The 21,973-nt window shown below is 40.4% G+C and overlaps 2 protein-coding genes across 2 annotated transcripts; both read right to left on the bottom strand.

Moving 5' to 3' along the window:
* Positions 1-1,980: 1,980 nt before the first annotated feature.
* FGFBP1 (fibroblast growth factor binding protein 1) lies at positions 1,981-4,492 on the bottom strand. The gene is made up of 2 exons (XM_039698970.1): positions 4,373-4,492; positions 1,981-3,058 (listed from the first exon to the last, which is right to left on the bottom strand). The coding sequence occupies exon 2, from the start codon at positions 3,035-3,037 to the stop codon at positions 2,324-2,326; it is 714 nt and encodes a 237-aa protein (XP_039554904.1). The 5' UTR covers positions 3,038-3,058; positions 4,373-4,492; the 3' UTR covers positions 1,981-2,323.
* A 13,907-nt stretch (positions 4,493-18,399) lies between these two features.
* FGFBP2 (fibroblast growth factor binding protein 2) lies at positions 18,400-21,875 on the bottom strand. Its single transcript, XM_039698958.1, has one exon. It carries the CDS (start codon positions 19,753-19,755, stop codon positions 19,165-19,167), a length of 591 nt encoding a protein of 196 aa, XP_039554892.1. The 5' UTR covers positions 19,756-21,875; the 3' UTR covers positions 18,400-19,164.
* Positions 21,876-21,973: the final 98 nt, after the last annotated feature.

The raw sequence follows: 21,973 nt of genomic DNA, 5'->3' as shown, positions 1-21,973 counted from the left end.
CCACCTTCTGGGGAAAAAGGCTGCACAGAGATCTCCTTTTCCTGCTGGTGCTCCACGCTGTTCTTGCACAACTGCTTGCACTGAAGGTGAAATACACACATGAACTGCTGAGAATGAGCATGTTTTCCTCCTGCAAAGAGCCACACGTGAAGATAAAAGTCAGCCCTGAATGGAAACAAGAAGATGAGGCAGAAGAAATGCAGTGCATCCCTGGAGAGGAACGTGCAACTCCAGCACGTGGGTCCAGGTGCTGACAATCCTGCACATGGAGATGTAACTCACAGCTCTGGAATCCCTGGCTGGAATTTGCTCTGGGATATGTCACTGGCCGCATGTGCCTGGCTGGCTGGCAGCCACAGGGAGAGCAGTGCCTTCTGGCAACTCAGAGCAGAGTGATGGTGCTTCAGGCAGCAAAGTCCTCACCTTAGTGCTCCCGAGAGTACCAGCAGCTAAGGGGAGGTAGGACTGGATGTTTTCCAAAATATCTGGAGCAAGTAAGCCTCTTAAGTCAGGCCTGCCCAGTGCTCTGGTTATAATCTGGAACTAATAGAAAGGCGTCTGTACACCAGAGTAGACTTTAATAATTAATTACTGTAGTGTACGATTGCTTGGGCCAAATAAAGCTCCTATTTCCTCTGCATTTTTGACTTTCTTATCTCAATCATTTCCTAATGTGAAGGGGTGTAGGCCAGCACACAAAGTGTCTAGCAGCTGCAATTTGCCTGCCCTTTCAGCACTTATGTATCTCCCTTAATAATAAAGAGCAGGTAGCTGTTTTCCCACCCTACTTGGCACTGAAATGGCTGTGTCTGCCAGCCTCACAGGTGTTGGTGTTGATGCCCCTTTTTGCTGGAATTTTGCTTTGCTGTGGGAACCAGTCCAACCAAATTTATCCTGCATGGCCTGGTAACAGCCAGTGTTTCCACAGGGTAGAGACTACAACTGCAGTAGTTGTAGTCTCTCTCTCTCTCTCTTTTTTGCCATTTTTACTTGGTGGAATACATCTGAATCCTTGTCAAACACAGTTTGTCTGACTAATAGCAGCATCCCACATTCAACTCATAACTACCCATCTTAAAAATATTCTAGCAATGACATATTAACAGAAGGAAGCAGGCTATATTTTCTCAAGAGACAGAAATGCTAGTTTAATTTGCTAGAAATTATCAGGGAAATTGTTTTTCATGAAATTTCAAGTTTCCTCAAGTGGATCACTAGCAGAAGACCATGCTTCTGTATTCAGATCCACAAGAAAAGTGTAAGTTGTATTTTTCAGTTCTTCCAACTGAATTTTCAAAAATTAGCAAAGATCAGTTGTCTTTATTTAGCGTTACATTTTACATCTTTAGCTTTACATTTTCTAAAATCTTTATTCTTGGAATTTTGTGTAGTGTTTTTATGTTGTGGGTTTTTGTTTGTTTGTTTGGGTTTTTTAGCACAGATTAGTTTCATGAACAGAAAAATATTAGTGTCCTCCATACAGAAAAATAAAAGAGTATGGAATTTCAAAAAACCCTGCAGGCAGTGTTGAATATGAGCTCTTTATTTGTTGAGTAAGCAATCCAGTCCTGGGCCTATGTACAGCTTGTATAACTCATTCTATCCCCGTGTCTCTGTTTACCTACCAGAAAGTTTGTACAATGTTCTTCAGACTGTAGAAGAAAAGAGGGAATTGGTGTTTTCAAAGTGTTTTGACATCCTTTGGTGAGATTAAAAACTGAAGATTTGCACGCTTATTGACAAATCAGAAAATCTTGTTGCCCTTCATTACTACAATGATGAAAACCTAACAATAATGTAGCTCACTTTCAAAAGCTGAAGTCTGAAAAAGCTGCAGAAGTATTTTTAAAACTACTTTATAAACAACACTTCACCTAGATATTGTGGAAGATCATTCTTTGACTAAGATTTAGCACTTATTGACAAATCTAGCAAAACACAGAGAGAAAATACTTTTAATGTATTTGGAAGTTTATTTTTCTTAATAACTTTTAGATCAAAAGCATTGTACATAACCAAGAAGTGCATGGCACCGAATTAATCACTGGCTAGCACAGCTGAAAGAGGGCCAAGGAGATTACTGATACACTTCTGCACAGAGTATGTAACATCCACTGGTAACACATCCATTGGTAGCAATCTGTAGGCACATAGCATCTCTAACATCTTCAAATGTGTTCGTCTGTTGTGTCTATACAAAATCAGAAAAATATATTCCTTCTTGCTTATATACACTATAAAACATGAGAATAAAATCTGGAATGGTGTGCAGTAACTTAAAAAAGACCAGACTTTCATGATTCAGAGCTTTAGAAACACCTCCTCAGCACCGTTTGTCTTGGACCATTGTGATAAAAAAGTTGCAGAAGGAAAGCAAGCTTTCTGGACAGTATTCCTCAGCCACCTTTTTCTGGTCAATGTAATCTACATCTTCAACACAGTCTTGAGGACTGTGTTCTGGCCTTTTTTCAGTCACAGAGGCATCTGCTGGAGTCTGAACAACTTCTTGTGTGTGATGCACTGTGTTCTCTTTGGCAAGACCCACTGCTGTTAGTAGGCTTGAGTGAGTCAACCTGAGGTGAGCACTTTGTGGACCTTTCCTACACAATTTAGATTTTAGTACACTTTTGGGGTCTTGACAAATCTGCTTCTGCTTCTTTAGAGATCGGGAGACTTGTTTCCAGTAGGATTTCTGGTTTGCTGCATACTGTGCACAGCTAGAAGGGTCTCCAGAGAATTCACACCAGAACTCCCTGTCGCCGTGCTTGCACTGCACGTGCACAGTGACAGCACTCGTGTCCATCACTGACCAGGTGCACTCAGCATTTTCTTTGGTTTCAAACTTGCCTTTAGGAGATTTTCTTCCTTTTGACTTCTGCTCCTTTTCATTTCCTTGGTTAGATTCCTTTGGTTTTTTCCCACCATGTTCTATGCCTTGTCTTCCCTTTTTCCTTTCCTTCTGTCTTTCACAGTTGGCCAGTAGCATCTGGGAGACCAGCATCAACACACAAAGGAGTCCAAAGCTTTTGATCCTCATGGTCTCTGTCCTGCTTGTTATCTGCATTCAAAGCAAACAAACAAACAAAACGATAAAAAACCTTTTCACTTAATGCTGTATTACATTTGACAGTTGAAGTTTTTCAGACATGGCATCTTGCTGCACTTTGGTACCTATTAAAGTGATGTTATCAGCAAAATTATCTTTGTGTAAATAATACCTGGTTTAAATACCATTATGAATTATCCTTGTAAGAGGTTGTGGAGTAACTTTCAGTTGCTTTGTTATCTATGCAATGGGGAGCAGAAGAATCACTGCCAGGACATGCTACTGCCCAGTGACTGAGGTAACTTAATTAAAATCTTTTCTGCAGTCAGAGAAGAAATTTGGACCTTAGATTTGTCAATCTCAGATGGATATCTTAAATTATAACAATAAAGCAGTTGTTCCCACAATCTCCCATTTTGTAAAATGACTCATAAGCATTTTTAACTCCAGTCTCTGGCTATTCTTCAAGAATATGCCAGACAGAAAGGAAACTGTTTGGTTCAAGTTGAGAAAAACTATTTTGTAGGCATCCTGAAAATCCTTGTAATTCACTGGTCATGCCAGTAGTTCAAATTTGCTCTGAAAAAAATGGTTGTCTTTGTTGGTTTTGGTTGTCTTTCCAGACAGCAAAAAGTACTATTGGTGCATTATTTTGCACCTTGACTGCTAAACAAACAGAGCTATCTTTTTGCTGTTGAAGATAGCCTGCAGTGTACTGGGCTCTGCTTAAAGCCACCAAATTCCAGGGATAAATGTGCAACTTCAGTTTAGAAATGTAGCTAGTTAGCAAATTATTACCAAGGCGATCCCTGCATCTGCACAGAGCATGCTTGTTTCTGCAGGTGCTTGCCTTTATAAAGCAGCTTTCAGGGTCGAAGAGGGGTTTAAACCTGGAATTTTGATGATTAAAACCCTAAATGTATTTTTTAGATATTTCCATCATAGATCTTTCCATCATTTTTTGGATGTTACCATCATGTTTCCTCTGTAGCCAAGTTTTTGTGTTAGAAAGCAGAAATCAATGTGCAGCCAGGCTAATAAAGATTCTATTTCAACATTCTGCAAATATCTTTAGTTACATGAATTTTGAAAGTAGAATACACAGGTAGCAGCTTATACAAGCAGGCTCTACTTAGTTCTTACTCAGCTTGCTTCATGCCTTGTACTATACACAAATTTTCATTCCATGAACCCCTCTTTAGGGAACCTCACATGGCGTTCACAGCTCTGCTGCACACACAGCAAACAATAACATTAAAATAGCGATTTCTCAGGAGCCTCCTGCTGCAGGTGGGACAGCACAAAAGGAAGATAACAAATGCATACCTTGCAGAGGGCTCGGAGACACCCAAACACAGCTCCTGATGCAATTCCCCTCTCTCAGAAGAGCCGGAGCTCCTTGGGAGAGCAGCACCGCGTTTATAAAGGCTGGGACACGCCTTCGGCTCTCCACAAAGACTGTTACAACACAATGGGATACTTCAGGGCCAGGTTCACTCACCTCTGACACACCTCCTTGGAAAAGTGCCAGTGCTCATTCCTAGTACAAAAAAAGGCTCCTGGCTAAGGGGGTGGCAAGGTGAGCTTGCGTAATTTAGGTGTTCCTGTAGCCAGTCCTTCCCTCCTCTGGAACAATGATAAGGACTTTATCAGATCATGAGCTTCTCTAAAATGTCTTTTACCAGCTATTGAGGAATGCGTCCTGCAATGCCCTCAGCGTGTTGCACTACCATTGTTCTTAGCAGAATTTGGTAATGATAATGAAAATAATTCCACAAAGCATTTCAAAGTTACCCTTTGAACTTTTTGTTACCCTGTGTCACAAAAAACTATATTGAAGAACTTTCAAACATCCAAAATAAGTAACTATTTGAGTAGAAAGGAATACCAGTCCTGAGGAGGGCCACTAGGTTTATCAGAGGGCACCTCTCCTGTGAATACAGGCTGAGGCAGGTGAGTCAGCCTGGAGAAGAGAAGGCTCCAGTGAGAATTTCCAGCAGCCTTTCAGTACCTAGAGGGGGTCTACAAGAGAGCCAGAGAGGGACTTTGTACAAAGCATGTAGTAAGGGGGTGATAGCTTTAAATTGAAAGAGATTACATTTAGATAAAATATGAGGAAGGAATTTTTTTATGACGAGGGTGGTGAGACACTGGATAGGATACCCTGAGAGGTTGTGGACTTCCCATTCCTGGAAATGTTCAAGGTCAGGCTGGATGGAGCTCTGAGCAAAATGGTTTAGTGGAAGGTTCCCTTTAAAGGTTCCTTCCAATCCAAACCATTCTAGGATTCTCTGATTATATGACTGCATTTAGGACAGTGTTCATAAGCATGAAACTCAGAAACAAATTCAAGCTCCTGCAGAATTAGTGACAAAGAGGTCTAAGGTTCAGCTGCACAGCAATGATCTATGTTCCCCCCTCTCTGTCAATTTTTGTGTTGTAAAGATGTGGGTTACATCATGAGTGCTCATTATGGCACCAGACTGAAAGAAAAAGCATTAGATAAATCTAAAAACACATTCAGAGCTGGGGAGAGGAGTCCCTCTTTGTAGCTTGGATGCTTCAGGTGGTTTTACTGAAGGAATGTGAGGCGTTTGTTTGTGAGGCGTTCATGCTTGGGGAATATCAGAATAAAAGATGGATGCAAGAAGAGAGAAAAGCAGAAACTGGTGTAAGATATAGACAGGTATTCCTCTTTGGTTCTTTCCCATCCAATGTAAATGGAATTATATGAAGGGACAAAAGTATAGGCAAGGCATTGTCTAGACTGGTTTGGCAATGAGGAGACTGTTAACTTACTTTTAAAAAATCACAACCAAAAATTAGGGAGAGAAAGTGCAATTCTGCAACAAGTGCAGGACAGAAATGCAGAGAATGGGATGAATTTACTTGAAATCCAAAGGGTTTGATCTGTATATCAGAATTATCTCCCAAGATATATCTGCTTTTTGATTGAGTTCAGCCATCAGATGTGCCCTGTGCACTTTTGATTGGCATGAGTATGTATGAAACTATTTACAAGAGTCCACTAAATGTGAAAGGTTTGTAGTTAACACTGGCAAGGGATGATGAATTAGGGGCAGGGACGACCCAGGGATCAGAAAATATATAATAATGTGTCGTGGAATGGAATCAGAGTAGAACACTGTATGAGGAAAGTAAGGGAGACACTGCCATGCTCAGGAATCCTAAACTGTACCACATAGCAGGCACAGTACTGTCTGAAGTGTTTAGTATTTAGCTAGGATCCTCAAAACTGTGCAGCTGCCTTAGTGTGGCTGTGTGCTGTAGCTAATGAGCCTCTCACCAGGGCTAATTACTCTGGGGACAGCATAAAGCCAAAGGGCCATGCTAACCTCATGTTCTGGTACTAATTTAGGTACAGTTTTAACATGCCCAGTTGCTTGGTTAAACATACTATAAATTGAAATATTTTGACAGATGAGGGTATAGGTTCAGCTCTTAGAGATTTGAGCAAGCTGCTCTTTTGGCAAGGAACTGCCAAAGCCAAAAACCTCATCAAGCCAAAAACCTCATCAAACCACCTTCCTACTGCAGCTGAACTATATCTCCAGACAGGTAAGAGGGGAAGGTTACAAGTATGCAAAGAACCAAGGGAAATGTGACCAAGCACATGATTTCCAGGAAGGAGCTATGTGTTCCTGTTCCATCTCTGTCACAGATTTTCTCAGAGATATTCACTAGGAGATGCCAAATGTTCTTCACCTGGAAAGGGAAATTTCTTGTAGATGATGTTGCAACTATTTTTTTGCCTGCATTTACAAAATGCCATTTACTGGTGAAACTAGTAATTGAGTATAATACTAGTATAAACTAGTATAACAAGGTATTGAAAATATTTAAGCACTCCACTGTTCATCACTTCCAAAATTCCCTGGTTTGACATCTTTGACAAGCAAAATAAGTTTCAATGTCAATGTCAGTTCAGCTGCTCTGCTGTCGATAGGACATAACAGCCTAGTCCTACTACTTCACAAAAATGGGGGAGGACAGGCAGAGAAAAGACTGCAGAAGTGAAATCTGCCTTCTGCTGCTTTGGTACTCCCTCCCCGAGGTGGTGGCAGGCTGGACGTGTCAGCTCTTCCTGTCTTCAGCATCCAGAAGCTTCTGTAGAAAGTTCTGCAGTCAAGTGCTTGTTACCATGGGCGCTATCATCTTTGAGATCATCTGCCTTGAGCCAGCTGGAGCTCTTGCCTGACCTGCTTAGATGATTTCAAAATCTCAGTAAACCAAGATTTACATATTTAGGTGCATAAAAACCAGCCTCAGCCTATGGAGGTTGGTCTGGACGTCAGGCAGTTTTATTGCTATGCCCTCAGAATATCTTTTTGGTTCGTTTGGTTATTGTTAGATATGATCTGATGTTTTGTGGATGTCTTCTACCTACCTGGGCATGTAGTACATATTCATCCTGTACCTCAGAAATCCTTCTGGGAGCTGTGCTCTCAGGTGATCAGAACAGACACTTCCTTCAATTTTCATCTTTAAAAGCAAGTACACAAAATTTAAGTATGAGCTCAATTTCTTAGATGCTTAATTAGCACCTAAATGCCAACAAAAAAAAAATTGATGTAAAAACCTGTTTATGATATGATTTCCAAAAAACCATTTTTTCCTTTCTGTCATGCACATTTTGAAATACACCTTGGTTGTGCCCTTTGCTGAGCTGAAATGCTGTTTGCTTGTAAATTGCATGCACAGTTTTGCCACAGAACAAACAGTGCAGACAATTCATCAAAAGGAAATTTGATCTATGCAACAAATGGCAAACCTGAAGAGCTAATTTGGCAAGGTAAAACTTATGGAGAGCTGTTTAGTTATTAAAATAAAAGGCATAGGAAAAGAATTGGCAACACTAGCAAATAAAGGTAGTCACTAAAAATTACAAACATGGATACCCAAATCCCAGTGTAAATTCTGTATGAAAAATCTCAGTCCAGAGACACTCCTGTGCCTCTTGACTGAAACTTCAGACAGGAAATTAGCATCTTTAGTTTTTCATCAGAAAATTAAATAAATAATTTATAATTAAATCAATATATGTGATAATTAAATCAATAATTAAATTCTGCTGTTTAAGCAAAGAGAATAAGAGGTTTTATCCTTATTCCTAGTTATGAGTCATTGGTGTGGAAGAAGCATAGTATTTTCTCAGTTAGTTCTTATTGCTGCTTAAATATTATCCACATATATGTATTTTTTATGTAGGAAATTATTATCATTTATACTATTAGTTGCAGTGGTGCATTATTTGCAAACTTCAGTTTCTTATGGTGTAATCTCTGTGACAACATCAAGAAGCTCCTGTTCATTCACAGCTTTTTCCTCACAAAATAAAAACGAAATTTTATATACAAACAGTAAAACTTCAATTTAATTTATGAATAGTTAATGGTTGATTGAACTCCTTTGACCACCTAAAAATAAGGTTCCATAGAATATCAGCTATTTGTCAGTCATAAGTGTGGCAACAAGATGTTTTTCTCTGTGCAAATGCTCAGGCAGAGTGAATTAAAACAGACCCAGTATCAGTGATGTGAAGAGCTACTTACATTTCAAATTAAGGTCCATCAGTACTGTCCTGCAGCATTCAAACAATTTGTGGTGTATAGACACAAATGTCATCAATATAGAATTCTTACTGCAATTAAAACAAAGCAGCCTGTTCTTGTGCTGTTCAGTACCAAAATACAATGAGGCTCAGGCTGTGGGTGCAATCATTCCTCTAGGAATGGCTGCTGAAAGACTGAGGGTTCATGAACAGATGTGGCAGGCACACCTCTCCTGCCAGGCAGGCACAGTGTACAGTGACCCTGGGCTCTGGCACAGCATTCCCATCCCTGGGTAAACAAGCTTCAGGCAAGGAACTCCCAGCTTGATTTCCTGCCTGGTGGTGTGAGTTGAGGATTACCAAAAGGCAGTAAGCTAACAGCCCTAAGTGCTGCAGCCCTTTTACACAGCAATGAAATATTTGTCACACAGGCAGTGACACCTTCACCAGCTCTTCTGGATGTCATTGCCTGTGCCCCACGCTTCAGAAAAATATTCCATAGCCTACTGGCCTTTCTCTGGAAGTGGCTGTTTAATTTAAAATTTAGTGATGGTTTCAGTGCACCGAGCTCTGCTAATTAATTATACTATATTGAAGCACAATTATTTGAAAGAAGTGGAAGCAAACTCATCAGTTAACAATTTTCAGTTACTTCTGACCTGGGATTAAATTCATATTAGTTAAATAAATATTTTTAAAAGGCATCATTGAGATGCCTTTCTTCATTGAGACTTTGACACTGTCTAGTTATTTCACAAGCTGGACAAAACAGACAACTGAATTTGGCATAACAGCATCCAAATGAAAACTAATATCATGAAACCCAAATAAAAAGAAAAAAACACTAATTAATTCAAACAGGCGTTAACTGTAAATTAATCACAGAACAACAGAAATCAAATGACTGCTTTATATTTTAAGCTAATTTTAAAAAGAGCCATTTACAAGATTAAATAGTAACGTTATTTTATAGCAGACTCCAGTTCATGCAGAGGTTCACATTTGCATTGAAGAACTAAATTCCTCAAACATTAGTAAATTGAGTGAAAACTGTCGCTTCATACAGTGGTTATCTGTAAGGGAAACTAACAGCTTAATAATTTTATCCATCATTTTTAACTCTAGTATTACTGTTTACCTTCTTCATCTATGAAGTCAGTAGCTTTTACTTGCAGTGTTTCTTTATTTACGAGATTCATTGTGTAGGCAACATTCTGATTAAAATCTCCCGACATTCCTTACCAGCAAGGTTCTGCCCAGCAGAGGTGCAGCCCCCTTAGCTGCCAGCTCCCCTGTGGCAGTGAGAAGCTGTGAATCTCCCGACATTCCTTACCAGCAAGGTTCTGCCCAGCAGAGGGGCAGCCCCCTGTGGCAGTGAGAAGCTGTGACTCTGTTCCTGACCTGCTCACTGAACGCTCTCAGGGCAGCCCAACAGGCAGAGCTTGCTTCCAGACCTGCAGAGCATTGGTCTGCCTCTGTAGGCAAGGACAGCAGTGTTTTCACAAAAACACAAGTGGTTTTGACTAGTTCAAGCAGATCCAAGCCCGGGATGGAGCATGGTCATTAGGAATGTTTCTGAAATAGCGAGGAAATTCCTCTTGTTTAATGAGACAATACAGAGAAAAAACCTCACATATTAAACAGAAGACCCAAAATTTTGATGCTAAATGGAGTTTACAAAGGGTTTTGCCTTGGCAGGAGGAGGCCTTCTGAATTCAAACAAGGGAAATTTGAGATGTCTCCTCTCCCTTAATTTTATTGTGGAAGTATGTCAGACTGACCTTAAGGAAAGTTTGCCTTGACGTTGAAACAATTCAAAGAGGTATAAATATTTGCCACTAAATAAACATGATTATCCTCTTCTATACAGGATGCTAAATGCTGATACCATGATAAGAATGATTATTAGTATACAAGACTCAAGAGTTGGTGGTAAATATATCCAAATCTAAGCAGACCCTAAGATTTTGATTGTTTCTGATAATGCTGCAGGATCACCAAATAAGAAATGGTATTTGATACATAAAAAACCCACATCTGTTTTTTCCTCTTCTGCAGGATTTATCTTTCACAGAATACAGGGGATACATTTTATATAGAAAGAAAAAAATCTCAGAATAAATATAACATAAAATAAAGGGCTACTAGACTGAAATGTGTTTCATAGTGATCTTTCCAATATCTGGAAGAACTCATCCTCAAAACCTGAATTTGTATATTTTCATTTCCTTTTGGCACTAATACAGTTTAATCACTTCTCTACTTTAAGCACAGCTAAAGATTCTCCAAGAACAATCATTTCAAAGTCCTGTGGTTTTATTTGAGCAGGCTAGCTGCTAGATATACTAGCACAGATTCATGATATTCAGGACATGCTCAAGTTGTTTGGCAGCCAGGGGAAAAAGCTACTGACTGATTGTTGTCTTACTCTGCTAAGACTTCTACAGCTTAGAGCAATGCAAGAGCCTCTCTGTCTGACCAGAAAAGCTTCAGAAATACAATCAGAAAAAGGAAGTATCTCTTATAGAGAGATAAAGTGAGTAAAATGACAAAAAGATGCCATTGTAAATTACTGACTGCCTTTAGTCTGCTCAGGGTAATTGCAAGTCATGTGTAACCATGAGAAGGCAGAAATGGACACATTGCATGGAATCATCAGACAGTATCACCAGAACACAAGGGATTGTCCTGCTTGCCAAAAGCCCTGAGCCTGATGCTGCAACCTCTTTCAGCTGTCATGAGTGCCTGAGCTCTCTAAAGCACTGCAGCACAAAGGTACCCATATGCTTCCAGCTGAAAAGCAGAAAAACATTTTTGCATTAAGGCAATACTTGTAGAGTTACTTCGGGAGGATGAAGGTAAGAAATGAGATTCAGCCCTCTTCTAGTTATAATCCAGTTTCTCATAAAGGTAAGATTTATTTTTCTTAGTGGGAATTTTAAATTACTTAGGTATTTATTTTAGGATTTTTTCTGATGTATGCACTGGTCAGTACTGAATTACTTTGTGTAGACACAGCAGAAATACTAATTGATCCTGCCTAGGTGAAGGGAACCAAGATCAGCAAAGGAAGCATGGAACATTTCAAATACTGACTAGATCAGTGGTGAAATTCTTCCACACTGTGAAGTTGTTGCAAAGTGACATAAGGATGAACATAAATGGAGTTGAAGACAGAGTATGTACAGACCAAGATGTGGTATAACAGAGAGACATTCTTCCCTAGCTGCTGTCAACTTCTTCTGAGGTTGTGTCTGGGCTTCTGTAAACCACATGTGATCTGAACCTTTCACTTTCAGAAATCAAAGACACTTGGATTTCCTTTCTAGTTTTTCTCTGATGCAGTCCTGGTCAGAATACCTGAACTTTCAAAAGTCTGGTAATTATACCAGTGATAACTCTGGTCTTTATCTACTCTCATGACCCTTTCTATGAAGCTTAAGTCTGTAACTAAATTAAGCTGTACCAATAAATACATATGTGCATATATATACAGCATATAACATAGCATAACATAATATAACATGCATTGAATAGTTTCTTTCTGTTATGGTCATTAATATTAGTGTTTTTATTTGTATATTTGTTGAAAAGACTGGTGCATATTCTGTGTGGAGAGAGAAGAATGGATGGTTCCACCTTCACTAAGAAACTATACTGCATAAACTCTCTTGCGTTTATCACTGCCTTAAAATTTTAGCACTGGTTCCAAGCACAGCAAGATGTTTCTAGCAGTTGCTATGGAATAAACATTTATTTCATACACACTTTTTAAGTACAGTGGGAAAATGGAAACAGGAACCAAGAAATTGTTCCAGGAAAAGGAAACCAGGAAAGAGGAAAGGGAAACCAGGGACTTTATGGTGTAGGAGACTGTGCTGGGTCTGGCTGGGATGGATGTAGCTGTTTATAGCAGCCCATATGGTGCTGTGTTTGAATTTGTGACTAGAGCAAAGCTAACAATGCACCCAAGTTTTAGCTGTCACTGAACAGCACAAAGGCCTTCTCTGTTTCTCACTGTGTCCCACTCCAGCAAGGAGGCTGGGGGTGTGCCAGAGACAGGGAAAGGACACGGCAGCACAGCTGACCCCAGGGACATCCCATGCTGTGTGACACTGCCCACAGCAGTGAAACTGGGGGCTGTCCTAGAGTAACCCAGCTTGGAGACCTAGTGGGCACCAGCCTGCTCGGGGGAGGTGTAAAGTAAATTTCTTTGCCTCACTTGCTGTTGTTTATCCCCTCTTCCCTTCACTTATTACAATGTATTTATCTCTGCCCCCATTCCTTCCTCTTTATTTCCCTCCCAATTCTCTCCTCCATCCCACTGGAGAGAGTGAGTGAGTGGCTGTGGGAGGCTTCACTGGTGCCTGGGGTCAACCCATTCCTTCCTCTTTATTTCCCTCCCAATTCTCTCCTCCATCCCACTGGAGAGAGAGTGAGTGAGTGGCTATGGAAGGCTTCACTGGTGCCTGGGGTCACCCATCACAGAGACCTAAATCCTGCAAATAATGAACAGGAATTTTTATTTCAGTGGATTCCAGGTGAAAAGCTACCAATGCAGTGTTCACTCCTGGAACTTTTCAGGCACTAAAAAACTGATGTCCAAGCTGCATTGACAGTGCCTTGGCTCCTAAGCCACAGCAGTCATCCCAGCAAAGACAGGAAGGTGCAGTCACAGCTGGGACAACTATTTGACTGAGTTAGATTATTCCTCCTTCTTTTGAAAAACCTATTTCAGCTACATAGAAAAAGTGGCCTTGGCCTACAAGACCTGTCAGCCTGAAAATGTGATCTGTCCACTGGCAGGATTAGCCATAAGGTTTATCCTCCACAATCCTCAGGTTATCCTTGAAATACAGTACAAGATGTAAGGCTCCAGAGCTCACATCTGGAAGGGGCTCTGCAAACTCCTGCAGAAAGCTCAGCAAGGCAGAATAACGACCACAGCTGCTGTATGGGCTGGCAGATTTCAGCATTTCCACCTCTGACACAACTCTCTGAAGGCACAGAGAAAGCACAAAGGAAATGGACAAATCTTATTTGCCATTTTCATTTCAGTGATCTCAGCAGGTTCAGGTGTGTAGTGAATAGAAGCCAAAGTAAAAAAGTTTCCTGATCCATCTTTCCAAGTTCTAGTGCAACTTGTTATGATCAGCAAAAGCTGAAAGGATGCACATACCTCAACATTTATGATAGATTTGGGGGTTGCTCAGTTAACTTAGAGAAGACATGTCTCTGAAGTGTTTTTTTCTTGGATCATTTCTAACTCTACAGCTCCTCCATGTGGAGACCATCAACAAACAAGAAATTAATAATCCTAAACATTAGCTATTAATATATTTTTAATGTTTTTGCAGAGAACTAGCAATATTCTAAATATTTAGGACATTTTTTAGAATAATTAAGTCCTTTTCAGCCAGAACCTTTTTGAAAATGGGTGAAAAGCAGTGCACCAGAATATCACTGCTGAAGGTGCAGCATTTCAATTCCAATTCCAGTTTAAATTATCACTTTCCTCTCTGATATAGCATGGATACACCAAGTAACCTTTTATTAATTTTTAATTCTGTTTGTTCTTCTGTGCCTGTAGAGGAATCTCACATCTGTGTCCTACTTCATGCCATCAGGGAATTCAGGGACTTTTCTCCACTATGTGAGTTAAGAGGACCTAAGAAGTCCTTGTTAACAAACCTGCTGATTGGGAACAGGGCTGAAAGCTGTATCTGATAAAGAACAGCCTTCCCATAACCACTTCCCACTTTGCCCATCCACAGCCTTCAGAATCTGAGTCTAGACTATTTAAAACAATCTTTAATGACTATATAATGAATGTTATATGTGTATTATCGATGACACAGTCCAAATGACTTCAGGTTCTGCAGAGGGATCTGGACAGGCTGGATCAGGGGGCTGAGCCCAATTTTATGAGGTTCAACAAGGCCAAGTGCCAGGTCCTGTATTTGGGTCACAACAATCCCAGGCAGTGCTACAGGCTGGGGGCAGAGTGGCTGGAAAACTGCCAGATGGAAAAGGACCTGGGGGTGCTGGTGACAGTGACTGAACATGAGCCAGCTGTGCCCAGGTGGCCAAGAAGGCCAATGTCAACCTGGCCATTTGGACAGCTTCTGAAAAGACAAAAAGAGATTTTTGAAGGTCAACAAAACTCATGAAATTATCTCACAAAATAATTTAAACCCTAATTTATTTAAGCATTACATAAAGGGCAAAATCCACTTTTTTTATTTTTATGGCTGTCTTCTTGCCATATAGACACTTGTAAATTTTAGTTTTGGAATAATCAGTGAAACCTTGGCTTCATCAAAGGCCCTTTCCTGTTAACCCACGAATGTGTTCTCTGTTGAGCCAGCCACTCCAGACTAGCTGTTTAGTATTTGTACAAAGCTTTTCTTAAAACGTAAAACCACTAGGTTTTAAATATTATTTTTGTTCCTCTCCTTATCAGCGTTTTGTCCCTTCTCCAAATCATCATATTTAAGGCTCTGAACAGAAAGAAGTGAAGAGTAATGGTTTTAATTAAGTATAAACTTAACTAAACCAGAGAAACACTGCTGCATTCAGAGGGGAGATTTATATTAAACCCATGGTAAATTTCTGGAGTATAAGAAACAGGAAGTCACCTCAGCACCTCTCTGAGAGCATCTATGTTGTCTGCACATGCCTTGGAGTGGGGTGAGAGGAGAGGATGGGGCAGCACTCCTGCCCTCCTGCTGGGCTGTTTGGCAGAGGAAATTGAGAGGTCAGAGCCTGAATTTTGCTCACCACTTCCTCCATTGTGAAGCTTCTAGCCTAGTCCCTAGGCACTTCATTACAGCTGCATTTGTTGGAGTACCCTCATGTTACACCAGTAAGACAAATAAAGGGGCAACCAGTGTCACCACCAGCACATTAATTTTTATGGGCCACAGCAGTAGTGGCAGAGCAATGCAGGGTTTTTTACATCTGCAGCCAGCAGAATCTAAAAGGACACCTCTGTTTCCCTTCCTGACTAGAACCATTGTGAGCCCTGAGGCAGCAGAAGCCATCAGGGGAGGGAGGCCTGTGGTGAGCATGGGTTACACAAACAGTTCTATAACCTGCTGAGGAGGGCAGTGGGGAGGGGAACACCAACTTCTGCTCCACATCACACATCTGCCTAATTTTATCCTTGCTCTGTACATACAGCAGCGCAGCTGCTCTGGAAATCCAGACCTGGCCTCCTGCCTGTCATTCAAGCACTTTAATTTGTATTCAAGATGGGAAGGTAAACAACATGTCTGTGAGATAACACCAATGTCCTGTCATCTACTGACTGCACCTCTGCTTTGAGTTCTTACTCCTGTTCTTGTATATACCACTTCTATGTATGTACCACATACTTTTTGTCACTGTAAAATTATCTGTGAAGTCTGATTGGAAGAACTCTTATTTTGTAAGAGGAAAAGCAGGGAACTCCAAAAAAATCTCCTGTTGTATGTACCACATACTTTTTGTCACTGTAAAATTATCTGTGAAGTCTGATTAGAACAATTCTCATTTTGTAAGAGGAAAAGCAGGTGTGACTGACTCCTCTTCCAAGAAGAAAACAGAGACTGGGAAAGGCAACAGCAAGAAAAACAGAAAAAAGAGACAACCATAAATCTTCTACAGAAGTAGGAACAGCAGAGGGAAACATTGGGGAAATTTTAGTTTTTCCTTTGTCCTTTTGTGAGAGGTATCTCTCCCTTAAATCCATCCCCTATTAACTATGACATCTACTGAAAAATCAAGAATGCAAAATGTAATGCTGCATACAAAGCAAGAACGACCAGAGAACACACTTAAACAATTCTCTCAGAAAACACCAGAGTGCACTACTGCGTAACTGTCATCAACTCAGAGTATGTTGCTCTAAACTTTGTCCAGTTGGTCTTGAAAAGCTCCACAGATGGAGATTCCAGAGCAGGTCTGAGGAATCCATTCCTGTGTTTACCCTCCTTAATCCTCCTTTTCACTAAATCAGAACCTTAATCAATTAATCAACTGTTTAATCACTTAATCAATTTTTGACCAGGAACTCATCTTCTATCACACACATCAGTGAAGAGTCTGGATGTGTAACCTCTGTAGCTTTCTCATATGGATTGAGGATTGGCTATTAAGTTCTCTCCCCAGGTCTTCAGGCTGAACAAAACCCATTCCTTGGCCTTTTCTCACAGGAGGGTGCTCCAGTCCTGACCATCTCCTTTCTCATATGGATTGAGGATTGGCTATTAATTCTCTCCCCAAGTCTTCAGGCTGAACAAAACCCATTCCATGGCCATTTCTCACAGGAGGGTGTTCCAGTCCTGACCATCTTGATAGCTCTCCATTAGACTCGCTCCAGGCTTTTTTGGATCTTAAATAAGCGTGTCAAATACACATCTTTGCATACACAGGTTCTCCAAATGCTTGATTTTGCTTTTTTTTTTCATTATCAAAGTAGCAAGCACTTGGGATGCTTCCCCAGAAACCTAAACATGAGGATTCTGAGGCAGGTGGATACCTCACACTGCACTGAGTCATCAGCAGAAGTACAGGCCTGGGTATCAATGGTCTCACCACCTGCAGGAATCCAGACAAGCTTTTTTATCTTTTATAGCAAGAGGTTAGATGAATGAAATAGATTTCAAGTTTTTGGTACAAGACAAAGTTTAATGATTGGGCAATCATGATCTGGAATTGTGTAGTGAAAATTACAAATCTGTGAGTAAAGCTGGAGAAGTACTTCAGTCAACAATACCTTGCAGAAAGGTTGCAAGGCAAACACAGAGCACTAATAAATTCTACAGTATGAAGAATTTCCAGTTACATCCCTGCTGTGAAACTCACTTGGGAACAAAAGGGATCATTGTTAAATAATAATCTGAACATGAGTGTGTTGTAATATGACAACAGGCCATTAGATCTTGTTTTGAGTTTTGAAGAGATTTAGGCAAGTGCCCAAATTGCCAAGTAAGTTACTTTTCAGAATATCTACTGAAACCAAACATTAATAGTACCACTAACAATGGTTAGATGCATCACTAGTGGACACTTTTCATCTGCTATGTTCAGCAATATATTATTACATTACTCTCTTATTTCTAGTTTTTTCCTACTGACTGAAACTCATTATTGTAATATAAACCTCATAACACTGAAAGTATTAATATTCATGCAAACTTGTTCACAGTGGGAAAGCAATGACTCAGACCTGTAATTTCTCTTACACATCCTACCAACAATCTCTTAAGAAACAAGTGTCAAATACTGTGACTTTATACAAACAGCACCAGTTAAAATTTCAAGAAAGCACACCAAATACCTTTTCAAAAAAATCTTATTTTTATTGTTTGCACTAACTGTATCATCATTTACAGCTTTTATCTCTAACAAACTGAAGCAAGCCAGTACACACAAAAACCTATGCAAGGTCAAGCAGATCCTAGGTTACATAAATGCAGTACACCTTGGTGTCTAGCAAGCCCAAGGGCAGTTAGTTCATCCTAACACTTTAAGCACAGCCATTCCAGTCTTGTGAATTTTTCAGAGCTGTTAAAAAGTTTCATTTTTTCTTTAAAAAGGAAACAGCTAAAATATTTATAGACATTACTGATTTTTAACCAAAATTCTCATGACTAAATTATTACAATGCAGCAAGGACCATTCTTCAGCTGTAATACCATTGTTCTGCAAAACAAAACAAAAAACAACAAAAAAAAAAAAACAAAAAAAAAGAGAGAGAAAATTAGTCACTTTGCTGTTTTAGGCATAAATTATTAGCAGCCTAAATGCTAGCCAGCTCACACTGCAGATATTCCCATTTCTTTCAAGTTTGCCAGCTCCACTTATCAGCTCCTGGCTTTCTGTCTGAGCTGGAACAGAAGTGGATACAAAACAAATCACTTCTGCAATAAAGGGCTTTGCCTTTTTAAATGCTGGCTGAAAACCTGAGACTTACAACACAAGTGCCTGCATGGGATCCCCTATTGCCTCTACAGTAACAGACTCACAAACCAAAACAGTCCACTTGGGTTTTCTGCAAGGGATTTATGAACTAATTTTTTAGATTAAAATATTTCATTATTAACCAGCAGTTTTAACGAATAAGCTTTATTCCCTCAGTCTCAATGTAGTTTGTTCTAACTGATGCATTTGGCTGGATCTGATGCATTTGTTATTTATCTTACTTCCCTGGCATAAATCCAGAAGGCAGCACAAGAGGAAAGGAGTGACAGAAGGCAAAAAATAGCCCAATTCAACCAGTTAGAACTGAAATACCACAGGACTAACAACAGATAGGGCAAACATCCCAGTACATACCAAAGACCTCACAGGAGGCTGGATGGGAGTCCTGAACCAATATGGATCACTGGAAATTTAAGCTGCCCAGCCCCTCAAAAGCCTTGTAAAGTTAGATTTTAGCAAGTGAGCTTAGCACCTCGCTGTCCACATCCTGGAGACCCCCAAACAAAAAAAAAAAATGAACAGAATCATTCTTAGGTATAGTCTACTGTGCTTCCAGATCAGTTTTACCTGAAGCAAATCCTTAACCCCTAAGGATGCCAATGATGTAGGAGCAGACACCATGCAGAGATTCCCAGCAGTGTTCCCGTGCCAGTTTCATTGCTTCTGTTTCATTTTCAGACCCTTGACCATGTTGGGTCAGGTCAGAGTTTTGCCCTGCTTCTCCCATAGGAATGGAAGCTTTCCGGACTGATTTTTCCTGGTCTGCTAGATCTTCTGGCTCCACACCAGCAGCTATCTGCCTCATGAGAGCCTCTGGGGGAGCCTTTTGGCACATGGTGGTCTTCAACACTTCCATGGATTCGCAAGCGTGCGGGGCCTTTCTGAGCTCTGCGGCAATCTGATTCCAGTAAATCTTTGGATTATTTCTGAAAGCACGACAGACTGATGGCTTGCCAGTGAATTCACACCAGTAGGACAAGCCTTGGCTTTTGCATTCAATTCTAAGTTTCATCTCCTCGTCATCGCCACTCATGGTTATTGTGCAAACATCTTTGGTTTTAGTCCGAAATCTGATTTCTTCACCATTGCTTCTTTTCTTTGGCTTCAGCTTCTGCCCCAGTCCTCCCATGCCACAGATCACAACTAGGAAAAGGAGAGCAAAACTCTTCATGGTGAGAGGAGTGAATCGAGATCCCTGAACAACACGATCCAAAGAAGCAAAAGCAGTAAGTAAATGGCTGCTCACAATTTAAAGTCTGGTGCACAAAGAAGCCTCTTTCCAGCTAAACATGGGATGTAAGGGTTGGGCATTTTTATAAAAACAATAAATCACACTTCAGTAGGCAAATGCCCATAATTTATAGCCTGAGGGACTGTCAAATAACCTTACGAGTGTGAACTCCCAGGAAGGTAACAAGACAAGTCTTGTAAATGCAGTTAAAATACAGAATGATAGTTGTATAACTGAGAAGCACATTCCTATCCAGGATGAACATGTCACATTGGATTTTTAACAGATATTTTCCATTCTCCAGCTGCTTTACAGCTATCTTCATTCTAGAGCTTGTAAGATGATATCAAAGTAAAAAGGATAGAAGTACCAAAGCAGTCTCTGCATCTGGATGATTATAGATGTCCTGGTAGTGTAAGTGTCCTGGTAAAAAGCTGATTTGTGGAATGGGCTTTCTGTGGATTTTCACAGTAAGGATGCAACTTCAGCTCTTCCTTTTGTCTACACATATATGCAGTGGGGATGCAAGGAAGAATCAACTGCACATTCTTTGAGCCATGTATGTACACAAGAAAAGAAATAAAGCTTAAGCAAAATAAGGTATTGCAGGTCTAAAAACATACCAAACATCTGGAAGTTTTATCACCATTTGCACATCACCAGTCCCTTTCAGCCAACAGAGCAAGACAGCAACTTATCACAGTCCACAGCAGCAGGGAACAGACAACAGAGCATGTCAGGTATTTGCACTTCATCACTTTCTTTTTTTAACTAGATATTTTCCTGTTTGTAACAAGTGAGCTGTAAAAATGCTGTAAAACAAAGGCAGAACAGAAATACTGTGGTGCAGAATCCTGTCCTAGCAGTTTCTGCCGCACTAACTAAAAACGGAGCTAAGGAAGATTCATTCTAACTCCCCTAGCATTTGGAAGGTCATGAGGAAAAATCCTTCCCCTGCTGTGGCAATCCACAGTTCTCTTCTGGCTAGTAAGACCCCCACTAGGCACTTTTTCCAAAGACATATACACTGCAGCCAGCCTGACCTGACCAGCTCCTGGAAAGGGCTACTGGATTGTTTAGGAATGCTTCAGTAACTGTGGGGTGCTGGAACAGAACAGCATTTTGTGTATTTAGTCACTCTCTACGCAGTGCTAAACAAACACCAAGGCAAAACCATTCCTTTTAACACAGATGGCAAAGCAGAACATCATCAACAACAACAAAAGCTTCATTAATAGAAGAGGGCCAGGAGTTCCTCGCTGTGTGGCAGCCCAGATAACCTGAAAGCTGCCTGCTTGAATAAGCAGCCACCTGAACAGCCATTCTGGGTATCCTAACCTTGTTCTTTCAGCCAGTGTGACATCAGGTTCCCATGACTAAATACCATTTGACAGAGTGAACAATCTTGTTTTCTTTTCATTCCCTCTCCATGGCTATTTTAATAACATTTTTCGCAGAAACCTCATCTCCAGCTACTTGTCATTAGTTCCTTCTCTCCAGGCACAGTGGTGTGGCTCCAGCCAAGTCTCAGGACAACAATGGCATAAGCCTACTTAAGCAGGCTTAAGGTAGGTATGTTTTAAGACATACCATTCACTCTTGTTTTCTGGGGAGTCTTCTCACCCTACAGCCAGCCAGAAGAATTTTGTTACCCTACCTACTGCAAGGACTTGAGTACCTCCTAATATTTAGCAAAAAAATGTATTGTTTACACTTTGTTATGCACAACAGCACCGAGAATTTTTAGATTTGCTGAAGAGTCCAAAACAATTCAAAAGTTAATTTATACCAGTTTCAGATATCTTGTTCTCAAAGTTTTTCAAGGCGAATTATGAGAACAAACAAACCACAAGGATAAGGAGAAATATCAAAGCTTGGACTCAAATATATTTGTGTTACAGCTACTATGTTCCCACCAAGTGTTTGGCTCATTCTAATCTGACATTTCAGTCCTGTCTGCCTGTGCTTCAGATTAAACAGTTTGTGGTCTCCCATATGAGTAGAAAACAATTGTTCTTTTACAAGGTAAGCTAGGATGCCACCAGTGAACTGCAGGAGCTGAAGAACTAGCAAATGTTTAATTCTGCTGCCAGTGCTATACAGAAACAGGTATCCTGCACAGCTCATAGCTTGAATCCTACCATCTTTGCAAAATTCA

Source organism: Passer montanus, unplaced genomic scaffold, assembly GCF_014805655.1.
Source record: "Passer montanus isolate IOZ18808 unplaced genomic scaffold, ASM1480565v1 scaffold13, whole genome shotgun sequence".
NCBI lineage: Eukaryota > Metazoa > Chordata > Aves > Passeriformes > Passeridae > Passer > Passer montanus.
Note: the sequence above shows the minus strand (reverse complement) of the source record. Positions and strands in the feature narration are given on the sequence as shown.

Excerpts from the sequence above, each read along its gene's own strand:
- FGFBP1 (XM_039698970.1), bottom strand. The coding sequence starts at position 3,037 with ATGAGGATCAAAAGCTTTGGACTCCTTTGTGTGTTGATGCTGGTCTCC.
- FGFBP2 (XM_039698958.1), bottom strand. The coding sequence starts at position 19,755 with ATGAAGAGTTTTGCTCTCCTTTTCCTAGTTGTGATCTGTGGCATGGGA.